The sequence below is a fragment of the Salmo salar genome, chromosome 03 (assembly GCF_965601325.2).
Source record: "Salmo salar chromosome 03, fSalSal1, whole genome shotgun sequence".
Lineage (NCBI taxonomy): Eukaryota > Metazoa > Chordata > Actinopteri > Salmoniformes > Salmonidae > Salmo > Salmo salar.
Window position 1 is genome coordinate 18,588,192 of NC_138293.1, and position 14,309 is coordinate 18,602,500.

The following is a 14,309-nucleotide window of genomic DNA, read 5'->3' on the forward strand; positions in this document are numbered from 1 at the left end:
TAGTGTGTGTAGACTCAACAGTCAACAACAACAACTTAAGTGCATTGAACACAAAATGATGGGAAGCGGTGAGACTGAGAGGGAATGGGTGGGCCTATACAAACAAAGACTGAAGTTATTGTGAAATGTGAGAAAGATGGAGAGTTTAATGAAGCAGGCGACAGGCGGTTGGACTCATGCCACCCATGGAATTCTAAACCCCAGAGGCTTATAGGTCAGCTGTGAAAATAAATCATGGGATTTGAGGGAGAATATAGATCAGATATTTATATGTTCGACTACAGAGACAAGTTAGGTAAATGGTGTGAAAACAAGAAGATTGTGGCTTTTGGAAAGATTCTGTGCTTAAAATAATAATGCTATAATCGAGTGATCACTGATTGTGTACAATTATCATCTGTTACATTAGTATGAACTTACATATTTATTATTAATGAATAATTGAATGCCATTGAGAAAACATTTGTTTAATGTATGTACTGTCCAGAGTTTATCTTTCATGTGGTTTTAGTTTAGTTTCTATATGGCATGTAGGCACTGTTGTGGATTTGGCAGGTGTTCCCACCTTCCCTGATCATCACTTCCTGTCTGTCTGCCTGTCTGTCTGTCTGCCTGTCTGCCTGCTTGTCTCTCTGTCTGTCAGTCTTTCTGTCTGCCTGCCTATCTGCCTGCTTGTCTGCCTGCCTGCTTGTCTGTCTGTCAGTCTTTCTAGCATGACATTAAAAGGGATAAAAAAGGGAAATCTTGAATGGTCATTGTCGCAGTGTATGGAAAGAAATGAATACACACATAGAATACCTCAATATCAACTAATATTAGTAATGGAACATTTGTCACCTTGTCATGCCTTCTGAGGCTTGTTTGTGTAACTCTTTGCTCTTAATTTAGGTATTTTTTTGTTCCAGCTGTGACTAAGCATGAAGGGGTATACTACCTTTCATGTAACACTACAATGGAAATCTACCTGATTGCTTAAAGAAAGGACAGTCATGACATGAGAATTGCACTAAAAGGCATAAGATTGTGCCAGTGACAAACCTTTGATTGCAGCATCTTAGAAATGTACCTCAACCGCATGCTATGTAATTTACATCCCATGACATCTAAGTCACTGCTTTCTAGGGTAAATTACTTCCTGGGTGGATTCTAGTCAACACACAGGATATTGAGAAAATGTAACTTTTATTTATTATACATTATCCACACGGGCATTAAAATGACAAAGTTTTAGCTGGACCAAATTTCAACATCAAATCAAATAGAGTTAAAAAAAAATATGAAAAATAAAAATAGTAACACAAAATGAATAAAATGTACAAGAATGAAGCTATATAAAGGGAGTACCAGTACCATCAATGTGTAGGGGTACGAGATATTTGAGGTAGATATGTACAGTGCCTTCGGAAAGTATTCAGACCCATTGACTTTTTCCACATTTTGTTATGTTACAGCCTTATTCTAAAATGGATTTAAAATGTGTTTTCCCTCATCAATCTACACACAATATCCCACAATGGCAAAGCAAAAACAGGTTTTTAGAAATGTTGGCTAATTAATTAAAACCAAAAAGGAAATATAACATTTACAGTTGAAGTCGGAAGTTTACATACACTTAGGTTGGAGTCATTAACTCGTTTTTCAACCACTCCACAAATTTCGTGTTAACAAACTATAGTTTTGGCAAGTCGGTTAGGACATCTACTTTGTGCAGTGCCTCTTTGCTTGACATCATGGGAAAATCAAAAGAAATCATCCCAAAAAATTGTAGACCTCCACAAGTCTGGATCATCCTTGGGAGCAATTTCCAAACGACTGAAGGTACCACGTTCATCTGTACAAACAATAGTACGCAAGTATAAACTCCATGGGACCACACAGCCGTCATACTGCTCAGGCAGGAGACGCGTTCTGTCTCCTAGAGATGAATGTACTTTGGTACGAAAAGTGCAAATCAATCCCAGAACAACGGCAAAAGACCTTGTGAAGATGCTGGAGGAAACAAGTACAAAAGTATCTATATCCACAGTAAAACGAGTCCTATATTGACATAACCTGAAACGCTGCTCAGCAAGGAAGAAGCCACTGCTCCAAAACCGCCATAAAAAAGCCAGACTACGGTTTGCAACTGCACATGGTGACAAAGATCGTACTTTTGGGAGAAATGTCCACTGGTCTGATGAAACAAAAATAGAACTGTTTGGCCATAATGACCATCGTTATGTTTGGAGGAAAAAGGGGGAGGCTTGCAAGCCAAAGAACACCATCAAAACCGTGAAGCACGGGGGTGGCAGCATCATGTTGTGGGGGTGCTTTGCTGTAGGAGGGACTGGTGAACTTCACAAAATAGATGGCATTATGAGGCAGGAAAATTACGTGGATATATTGAAGCAACATCTCAAGACATCAGTCAGAAAGTTAAAGGTTGGTCGCAAATGGGTCTTCCAAATGGACAATGACCCCAAGCATACTTCCAAAGTTGTGGCAAAATGGCGTAAGGACAACAAAGTCAAGGTATTGGAGTGGCCATCACAAAGCCCTGACCTCAATCCCATAGAAAATTTGTGGGCAGAACTGAAAAAGCGTGTGTGAGCCAGGAGGCCTACAAACCTGACTCGTTTGACCCAAGTTAAACAATTTAAAGGCAATGCTACCAAATACTAATTGAGTTTATGTAAACTTCTGACACTGGGAATGTGATGAAAGAAAGAAAAGCTGAAATAAATCATTCTCTCTACTATTATTCTGACATTTCACATTCTTAAAATAAAGTGGTGATCCTAACTGACCTAAGACAGGGAATTATTCCTAGGATGAAATGCCAGGAATTGTGAAAACTGAGTTTAAATGTATTTGGCTAAGGTGTATGTAAACTTCCGACTTCAACTGTACATATGTATTCTGACTCTTTACTCAGTACTTTTGTTGAAGCACCTTTTGCAGTATCAAGTCTTCTTGGGTATGACGCTACAAGCTTTGCACACCTGTACTTGGGGAGTTTATCCCGTTCTTCTCTGCAGATCCTCTCAAGCTCTGTCAGGTTGGATTGGGAGCGTTGCTGCACAGCTATTTTTAGGTCTCTCCAGAGATGTTCGATTGGCTTCAAGTCAGGGTCTGGCTGGGCCACTAAAGGACATTCAGAGACTTGTCCCAAAGCCACTCCTGCGTTGTCTTGGCTGTGTGCTTAGGGTCTTTGTCCTGTTGGAAGCTGAACCTTCGCCCCCAGTCTGAGGTCCTGACCGCTCTGGAGCAGGTTTTCATCAAGGATCTCTCTGTACTTTGCTCCGTTCATCTTTGCCTCGATCATGACAAGTCTCCTAGTCCTGCCGCTGAAAAACTTCCCCACAGCATGTTGCTGCCACCACCATGCTTCACCGTAGGGATGGTGCCTGATTTCCTCCAGATGTGATGCTAGGCATTCAGTCCAAAGACTTCAATTTTGGTTTCATCAGTAAAATAATCTTGTTTCTCATGGCCTGAGAGTCTTTAGATGCCTTTAGGCAAACACCAAGCAAGTTGTCATGTGCCTTTTACTGAGGAGTGCCTTTTACTGAGGAGTGGCTTCCGTCTAGCCTCTAACATAAAGGCCTGATTGGTGGAGTGCTGCAGAGATGGCTGTCTTTCTATAAGGTTCTCCCATCTCCACAGAGGAACTCTAGAGCTCTGTCAGAATAACCATTGTGTTCTTGGTCACATCCCTGACCAAGGCCCTTCTTCCCCGATTGCTCAGTTTGTCCAGGCGGCCAGCTCTTGGAAGAGTCTTGGTGGATCCAAACTTCTTCCATTTAAGAACAATGGAGGCCACTGTGTTCTTGGGGACTTTCAATGCTGCAGAAATGCTTTGGTACTCTTCCGTACACCTTTGCCTCGACACAATCCAGTCTCAGAGCTCTATTTCTTCGACCTCATGGCTTGGTTTTTGCTCTGACATGCACTGTCAACTGTGGGACCATATATAGTCAGGGAGGGCCTTTAAACACACGTCTATATACGGTGTGTGTGTGTATGTGTGTGTGTGTGTGTGTGTGTGTGTGTGTGTGTGTGTGTGTGTGTGTGTGTGTGTGTGTGTGTGTGTGTGTGTGTGTGTGTGTGTGTGTGTGTGTGTGTGTGTGTGTGTGTGTGTGTGTGTGTGTGTGTGTGTGTGTGTGTGTGTGTAGTGTAGTGTAGTGTAGTGTAGTGAATGTGTGTAGGTTTGTGTGAGAGTGTCATTGTTGTGTGTGAGTGTATATATAGTGTATATATAGTCTTGTCAGTGTCCGTAGCGTCATTGCAAGATGGGGTCAATGCAGATAGTCTGGGTAATTATTTAATGAACTATTTAACAGTCTTATGACTAACCACTAACCGCCACGTTCCCACAGTCCTCTCCTCACTTCAACACCCAGGACTGACAGATGAGGAACTGCCTAGATGACACATTACACCACTATTGAATTATCCACATCGGATAGACACCAGGAACTAATATCTAACGTTTTACTGCAGTGTGTTAAATCAGCGTCACACAGAGTGTTTCTTGGTAGTCTTAAACAAATTCTACTTTTAAACAAATGTTTACACCTCACACACATGGTTATGGGCTTTACAAAGAGAAGACCATGTCAGATATAAACTCAATTATGAGTTTGCATCCCAATATTACACCGTATATACATCACAGAAGATTGAAATACAACAAAACTGTTTGACATAGAAACACCGGATAACATATATATATATTTTTTAAGTTTATTAATTATGAAATTATGAAAAATATTTATAACATCCCACTCACGAGGCCACTAGGTCATTTGACTGCAGGAAATGACTACTCCACACAGGTTGCTGTTAAGGAAGTCTTAGGCTACCAGACACAAACCCTTTCAAGATGGAAGAGATTGACAGAGCCATACACCAGAGATCCACAATATAAAACTTTTATTGTATCATTGACCATGGTTGTATTATAGTTGCATTGCATTGCAGTTCTTTGTTTAACTATAAGGGTTTATTCACTGACCACTGTTCTGCAGATTCTGATTATAACTATTAATTGTCATGGCTTATAATGGGCAATGCTCAGTTTTGCATATTTTCGCATACTCCGTCTTCAACACATTTGGGAGTGATGCATGTTTTATCCCAACATGACCACTAATTCATTCCCATAATGAGATGTGTTACTCAGCAGTCCAGGCCAGCCAGAAGGAGGAGAGGGGGTGTGGTGGAGTACAAGTCATTTGGCACAATTTCCACTGCTTAGTAATGATCAAGTTGTTTTCTCAAACGGGGTAATGCTGGGTAGCATGCCTGCAAAGAACAGTGTCACACCCGTTCCCACTCCCCCTCTCTGGCGCTCGAAGGCGCCAGGTTCCCCAGCATTACGCACCCCTGCCACATTAGTACGCACACCTGCTTTACCCCCGTCACGTGCATCAGCGATTATTGGACTCACCTGGACTCAATCACCTCTGTCATTGCCTCCCCTATATCTGTCTGGTTCCCCGCTCTGTTCCAGGCTTCAGCATTCATTGTCATTTGTCATTGTTTACCCGTGTGCTGGCGCTGTACCTGTTTTGTTACCTGTCTGTTCCTGAATAAATGTTGACTCCCTGTACCTGCTTCTCATCTCCAGCATCGGTCCTAACAAACAGTCTTAAAACGGCTCTTTTTTTTTTACGTAACCTTTATTTAACTAGGCAAGTCAGTTAAGAAGAAATTCTTATTTAAGCTAAGCCTAAATCAAATCCTTTATTTATTATCCTTTAATTCCCCTGTGAACTATCACATGGGCCCACACTGGGGCTATCCAGTAAAATTCAACAGTAAAATTCAACAGTGCTCTTTTATGTCCATTTACATATTCAACTGGAAACCGCTTTCAGCAAATGGCGGAGGGTTGGAAAATGACAGCTAATCCCGAAGGTCCAGAGGTCTCCAGCTGGAGTCTCATGTTTGTTCCCTGCCCACCAGACTCCCGGACTATCCTCCATGAGTAACATGTTCTTGGAGATGAGAATGGGAAATCATATGAGTTGATTTTAGAGTAGTGATGCGTTGTAGCCAATTATCATTGTTAAAGTGCTATTAATGTTTTATGACACCTTGACTAACACAAGAAGTGTTTTCATTGAAAAGGATTGTAAATAAGATGTCTATGAGTGTTTTCTTGAAATTAATTTGGATTTTCCCACAACAGATTATGAAGTCATATTTCATTTGGGAGAGAGGGGCTACCTGGGAAATGATTTATGAATGGGAAAAAGAAATGGAAACTTCTGACGGACTACTTTATTTTGTGGGTACGTAGACCCACAAGCCACTACAGACCATCATGAGTTCCGTTTTTTTGTGGCCCCCACCCCCATCAAAGTTGCCCATCCCTGGTGTAGGATGATACTGTATTATCAATTATACCACAAATTATAATATATGATGTAATGTCATATTCAGCATATTCATGAAATAACAGTGATGGCAGAGGAGACGATACTTTTCCTCAATGCAACAGAGCGTGCATTGCAGTTTTGAAGGATCATTATACATTTTAACCAGAAGTACATTAGGCTATGTGTAAAGGCACCCACCATTCATTCTCTGAATATGTTATACATTTTAACCAGAAGTACATTAGGCTATGTGTAAAGACAACCACCATTCATTCTCTGAATATGACTTGAGAGATTGATCCGATTGGATATTTTCCAAATCCCAAATTCAAACATACATCCAAAGATACCAAAACGTATTGCTGTGGTTTGGCATATATTTGTAAAGAATAGCCATAACAATCAAATCAATGCTAGAATATATAAATGGTCTGTAAATTGTGTGGCGATGCATGTACACCCATATCTCACGCTGTCTTTTCAATTAATACTAATTCACCATGCTGAATCTATCCGCTCACCCTGTCATGCACTAAATCACCCGCATTTGGCAATGTACAACTAAATATATCACAGGTTGGGTAACTTGGAGATTTCATTTATTTGTAACATTCTGAATTCATATAGGTGTACAGTACTTCAAAAATATTGCTGAAATAGGTCTGGACTGGAGTCCTATTCTTGCCTTCGTGGACAGTTCTTAGAAATGCTCATTATGTCACTGTTTCATGTAAGAAAAAGTATGTGAACCCTTTGGAATTACCTGGTTTTCTGCATAAATTTGTCATAATATTTGATCTGATATTCATCTAAATCACAACAATAGACAAACACAGTCTGCTTAAACTAAAGTTTTTTACAATCACTTTGGCACTAATTTCGGAACCTTGATGTCATTTTACAAAACTCTTAACACTGTTTCCAATTGCTTGGATACAATACACATAAAGCTAAGATCATTTGTTCATTGAACTAAAATCACCTGTTCAAAATGACACAACATAACATCAAAGTATTATCATTTCAAAATGCAATTCACACATTACATCTGAAATGACTGTCTATTCATTTCATTACAATGATCTAACTATCAATTGATACAACTGCTCAAAATGATAAGTAGCTGTTGCATTACTCTTAATGCATAGTTTTATGGAAACTGACGAACAATATTCCATGTTTAGATCATGAAGGTTTCAGGATAACGAGATCCAATGACACCAATTTTCGTGGACCATGAACCAATTGGACTACATTATCTATGGATGTAATCATCATTCTTTATCAGACAGTGTTTCTATGGTCCCATGTACCACTTTTCCAGACCGTGTTTTCAGATTTGACATTACTGTACACTCACCGGCCACTTTATTAGGTACACCTATCTAGTACTGGGTGGGCCCCCTTTTGCCTCCACAAGACTGTAGTGTGTAAAAATCCCAGGAAGGCAGCTGTTTCTGAGGTGCTGGAATCACCAGGTGGAGCATCAACAATCATACCACGGTCAAAGTTGCTTAGATTACTCATCTTGCCTGTTCTAATGTTTGGTGGAACAACATCTAAAGCTCTCTACTCTATATACTCTATATATTGAGTTGCAGGCAGCCACATGATTTGCTGTTCGAATGTAACCTTCCTTGATGAGCTAAATTAGGTCTGTAGAGCAGATGGCATGACCTATGTCATTGTGTGGGATAATGTCAGGTTCCACCATGCTCAAATGGTGCAAGCATGGTTTCAGGCCCAACCACAATTTACCACCCTGTACTTACCCCCATACTCTCCTTTCCTTAACCCAATTGAGGAATTTTTATCCACATGGAGGTGGAAGGTATATTGTAGGCACCCTCACGAACAAGCCGCCCTTCTCCAGGCCATGGATGACGCATGCAATGACGTCACGGCAGACCAGTAACAGGCTTGGATTCGCCCTGCCCGAAGAGTCTTCCCAAGATGTTTGACTAATGAAAACATCCATTGTGATGTGGATGAGAACCTATGGCCAAATCCACAAGACAGGTTTGATGGAAATATAGAAGTACAGTAATCAATCCTTTGTTTTCCTTTTTACAGTAAGCCAGGTGAGAAACACTGCAGTTGACGTTTTACTGTAGTTTTTTTCTTTTTTGTAGCTAATTATTTCTGCTTTGATTCAAGGAAACCTATGTTGTGATTTTATTGCATTTCATCAATAAATTTCATATTTTGTTCAATTATTCCACTGTGTCTGTAGTATTCTCTCTACTAGTCCTTTTACATTAATGTATTTACGTGTAGTAGCATAATGAAACATATATCACATATTTTGTACTACAATATTTAATGATTGTACGAACAACTACACAGTGAAACTATCGGTATCTTGTGTGTGGGTGATCTAAATGAATGTTCCTATGGTATTTCGTGATAAATGAGTTATTTGAACCAATGATTCTGCAAGTGCAAGGTTTCTTTAAAGATATGAATGCACAATGCAATGTTTTGAACATTGGACAGCCTGTGTTACAAGTGATGACCGTTTTGAGTTTTGTGTCTAGAGTTTTGAAAAATGACCACAAGGTTCTGAAATTAGTGCCAAAGTGATTGTAAAAAACTGTAATAACACACAAACAATTATACATGTTCATGTGTTTATTGAGCACACTGTGTAAACAATGATGGAAAAAGTATGTGAACCCTTGTATTTAATAACTGGTTGACCCTCCTTTGGCAGCAATAACCTCAACGAAACATTTTCTGTAGTTGCGGATCAGACCTGCACAACGGCTGGCTGAGCACGCTGCCCATACAATCTGTCAAGGCATTTACTGTCCGTACATGGTCATCCGGATAGTAAAACTTGACCTGTAGCTTGTCATATATCGTAGCAGCGACATGAATGGAGAGACATGGACATTTTACAAATTTGAGTCAATGTAAGATTTTTGATAGTCCTCTTTTGAAACTGTGTTCTTTAAATAACTAGAATGATGAGTTTCAATGTAATAGTAAATTTTGTTATAACTATAAATAACTATTATACATGATTATATAAATACTGTTTTTTTAAGTACTTGCAAAATGGTTTGTGATAAATTGTGATAAGAAACATTATGACGAAGGGGGATAGATTCGATTTCTGACCATACAGTGAACCGAAAGCAATTTGTTGGTTCTGAAATGTTTTGGGAAACCAGATACGCTTGTAAACAGATTAACATACAGTAGTCTAAGCCCTGAAATTCCAAAGCAGTGACTGAAACACAGAGTTCTCTGATGACTGAATCTGTATCCATTAGGAGAACAAGCTGTGAGTCAGCTAGGCCTGTCTGAAGTGTAGGATTGTTGTGATATTGTGGTTATACAGTGGCAAGAAAACGTATGTGAACCCTTTGAAATTACCTGGATTTCTGTATAAATTGGTCTTACATTTTGATCTGATCTTCGTCTAAGTCACGACAATAGACAAACAGTCTGCTTAAACTAAACTAATAACACAAACAATTATACGTTGACTCAAATCTGTAAAATGTCCATGTCTCTCCATTCATGTCGCTGCTACGATATATGACAAGCTACAGGTCAAGTTTTACTATCCGGATGACCATGTACGGACAGTAAATGCCTTGACAGATTGTATGGGCAGCGTGCTCAGCCAGTGACAAACCAATGATGTATATGAACCACTGGACAAAAGCCCATGATCGAGGAGAGTTGTAAGGGAGGTGGAGCTATTGTTGAATGAGTCGTAACAAAAATTTCGACCGCTTGAAACTTAAATGTGGTAGACTATAAAAACGAGGCACCAGCAGCACTGTGAGCAGTTATCTGGCGAACTTTGAAGTGTTATTTTTAGACGAACACTGGCTCAAGGGAGGACAATCAGCGTTCATTATTCGTTTTCGATAGTAACATTTTGGATTATGATGGATGTAAGGACTTCCGTTCACTTTGGAGTTTCCATTTTATCGGTACTATTCACGATTGGAGCATCTGGTACGTTTTACTTATGGCTTTTTATGAGTTTCATCTCAAAAACATTTAGCCAATTTTGTTTTACCCAAGGCTGCCTAAATAGGCAGAAATTAACAGTCTCAGCTGATTCTACATAAACATTTCTGTTTTTTCCATTGGCACAGTTTTTGCACTACACATTGTAATATACACAATTACTTAGCCCTGACGCTCTGTGGGAAATATGCGAGATAGGTTACACTATCTGAGTTGTACAGATACAGAGGTAAAATACTCTGGACATCTTATCTTCACATTTACAAAACATCAACATCCCTAAATAACTTAAAGGGAAGACTGGTGAACCAAACTACTCAGTAATCTCCTCCATATAACCTAACTCTCACACACTGACATGCACACACACATTTCAACAAAACACTTTTTTTTGTGTGATTACTGATCAATTAATTTATACATTTATAATTAGTCGGTTTTGTTATCTGTTTTAACAAACCTTTTTTTTGTACTTATGTTTTGTATTTTGTTGTGGTGTGGTTTTCATATAAGCCCTTGTTCTTCTAACCACACCTGCTCACTGTTTTATTTTTGTTGGTTTGTTTTTATCTGTTTTGTTGTCTATCACTTGTTTTCTTTGGTGCAAATATATTTTACTAAACTAAATAACTAATCATGCCTTGTTTTTCCTGGGTTAACAGGTGAGGATTATTTCCCTGAGGCGCAGAATGTTAAATGGGTGTCCAATAACTTCAAGACTATTCTAACATGGGGCCCTGAACCTACCAACTACACATACACCGTAGAATTTTCTAAGTAAGTAGCCTACATCATGTCTCTGCAGTCTCAGTCTGCACTGTTCTGTTCATCATTACATCATTGTTGAAGAAAAAAAACGCCCTGTCCGTACAAGCACAAATTGACCACTTTTATTGATGAATACCTTCCTTCATGTCAGCAGAATGAACTTAAATCTGAGTGTACAAACTGTACCTAACACATAACTACACACACTGCAACTTCACATTCATTTGAAGTGTATGACAGCAAATCACAGTTCAAACACTGTCTGATGTGGGAGTGCTGTGTTGTGCGTGTTCAGGGTCGGCAAGGACAGACAGAGGAACCCCTACTGCATTCAGAGCTCGGGGACAGAGTGTGACCTCACCAACGAGCTGCGGAACCTGGAGGACACCTACTCTGCCGACGTCCTATCAGAACCCCTACCTGGTGTGAACTCTGACCTTGTAGAGTTCCCCTACACCCGGGCCGAGAGGTTCTGCCCCTACAAAGACAGTGAGTGTTATTAGCTACATTATTATTACAGTAATAAATACATTATTATTGTATTTACACTCACACAGTAACAACCTGGGACATTAAGCACCTTGTTATTGCATTGTAAAATAATGAAGTTATAGCATTAATTTATAATATTAAAATGTTGATTTCACTGGAAATTGTCAAAATAAATTATGTCTGTGGTGTCTAACTTGTCTGGTTCTCCTTTTAGCTCAAATAGGAGCACCCAGTTTCAACATCAAGCAGAGCGAAGACAAGACCAAGATGACACTCCACATACAGGACCCTCTCACTCCCCTCTACAAAGATGACCAGCTGTTGACTATCAGAGACATCTTTAAGAAGGACCTGAAGTACAGCGTCGTATACAACAAAGCCGGGAGCACAGGAAGGGTGAGTTGAACAGTCACAGTCAATAGATTGTAAATGCATCGCTTATGAGACTATACCTGTTGATTCCCACCAATGACACAGTGTGCGACTTGAGATAATATTGTATCTAACTCTAAACCTCTGTCCACAGAAAGAGACAATGTCAGACCTGAGAGATGTAGAGCTGACCAACCTGGATAAAGGAGAGAGCTACTGCTTCATGGTGGCAGCCTATATCCCCTCTCGCTCTGCGGAGAAGAGACTGGGAGATTGGAGCAAGCCGAAGTGCTCACCCAGAGAGAGCAAGACCATCTTTGAGGGTAAGTGACCCCACAATGCAAAGCAGCTGGTATGTTGAAGTTGAGATGGGGTGGAAGGAATTGAAGTAAGGGGAAATTCAGTGTACTCAATTAAATGTGTAGTGGATGGAGTAACTACAACAAATCTAGTCTATAAAGATAAACTGTCATTTGGGCAATAGCCTTTTTACTATAGACAACAATATGTAGCAACTTCAAGAACTTCAATTAAATTATCATAAATGAAATGAAGTATTCTTTCCTTCTCTCAGAATTCCCCTTTGGTGTGATCGCAGGTGCCATGGGCATCATGCTGGCTATGCTCATCATTCTCATCACTCTAACCGTGGTGTGCTGCAAACGCTTCTGCTGCAAAAAGAAAAATGTGGACAAGGAGAACCTGCAGTTGAGTCCGGTGTAAAGCTTTGTGTATGTATAGAGTATGTGTGTCTTATAAATAATGGTACTTCACTAAATCAACCGTTTCAGAGGGAGCTGTGCTCCCAATAATTTAGCACAAATGTGTCTTAACACTGGAAATGCATAAGGTCTGTGTTCACGTTCCCTTTGTAAGTCTCATTATTAGCTGGTTCTTTTAAATGGGTAGATCATTCTTTTACACTACTTATTTGTTTAATACTTATGTTGAACAAGTAAATTAGATGAATCCTTGAGAAATACATATTTTTGTCACTATGTAGAAAAAACATTTAATTACTTGGCAACTTATTTATTTCAATCAATGTTTTTTTTGTTAAATATTTATTTTTGTATGTCTAATATGTTGATGTATAGTTCATGTTGAATAGGACTTGTCCATATTGTGTGCTGTTGGAACATGGATTTGCTACTTTTGGATGTGATCACTGTGGTGCATTGTGGTACTTTTAATTTTTTTTTACAATTAAATGGATTGATATGAGTCAATTCTCATTTGTCTTTAATCTAACACTATCCCTGAGAAGGAAATTTGACTTACAGCGCCATCTAATGTCATCTTTGTTTTACATTTGCCTTAAAATGATCTTACTTAAATCATGCTTGAAACTGATGTAACAAGAGGAAAGCCTTTTCATATAGTGATTGATTGTAGCTTAATGCCTGCTTATCAGTTTATGACCCAGTAAACCATGGGAATACCCTGGCAGAGGGGTGACACCAGTCACAATGGCAACATGGTGCCTGAGACCTCCGAGACATGCCCTGGAGCAGGTCCAAGTAATGGGTGCAGCTCAATAATAAACCAAATGGACTGCCTCTTCTTCATCTGAATGGATTTAAATGCCACTGTAACCTATTCCTAGTTCCCCTATATTTTTCTTGTACCGTGTTGGGCTAACATGCATCTGAAAAGGCAGAATAAGAGCACATGGCAAAAGCTTTCTGGGGCATTTGCTTCACCTGTCAAATTGTTTCAAGATCGGTGTGGAATCAGTGGATGAATGAAAGGAGATAGGAAGCCACTTAAGAGGTATTGGGATGCACAAACTATACTCTGATATCTAACAGAGAGAATAACAGTCTGCAGAACAGAAGACCAAGGGTCTTGAAATATTTATTTCTAGTTCAGCTCATAGCAATGGCATTTTAAATATCCTATGTTAACAAAAAGTACCACGTCCTCGATCCCCTTTTACAAAATAAACAAAGCTAAATTAAGTACAGTGTAAAGTAACTACAGTGCAGTACCTTCCAAATTGAGGCAGCCGCTGAGGGTTTATACTATAAGAGACAAAAAAATGTTTTTGCGTACATGTATGTACTGCAATTGACATATTTGGACTATCTATGCTTAATGTCATTTACAGTTACTGGCTTCATGAAAGAAAAATGCACTTCAGTGTTTCAAGAAACAGCACTAAACAAACATTTAATTCAACATCAAAACTTGACATTAAAACTGACCATTTTAAATAATGAAAAACAATGCAATATTAACAGAAATAACATTTTAAAACATACAATCGGTGAGGCTAGTTTTCTTAGTAGATTATTTGCTTCATATACAATTAAAACTCTC

At 39.2% G+C, this 14,309-nt stretch overlaps 2 protein-coding genes across 2 annotated transcripts in view; one reads left to right on the forward strand and one right to left on the reverse strand.

Annotated features, from left to right (window-relative positions):
* The first annotated feature begins 10,069 nt into the window (after positions 1–10,069).
* On the forward strand, positions 10,070–13,211 carry LOC106599203 (tissue factor). Its single transcript, XM_014190321.3, has 6 exons — positions 10,070–10,340; positions 11,018–11,132; positions 11,419–11,612; positions 11,830–12,011; positions 12,142–12,310; positions 12,562–13,211. The coding sequence occupies exons 1-6, from the start codon at positions 10,268–10,270 to the stop codon at positions 12,708–12,710; spliced, it is 882 nt and encodes a 293-aa protein (XP_014045796.1). The 5' UTR covers positions 10,070–10,267; the 3' UTR covers positions 12,711–13,211.
* A 615-nt stretch (positions 13,212–13,826) lies between these two features.
* Positions 13,827–14,309, reverse strand: part of LOC106599146 (ATP-binding cassette sub-family D member 3) — a 15,826-nt gene continuing 15,343 nt past the window's right edge. The window contains exon 22 of the mRNA XM_014190252.3: positions 13,827–14,309. This exon is cut by the window's right edge and continues 470 nt beyond it. The gene's annotated coding sequence lies outside the window, so the exon portion shown is untranslated.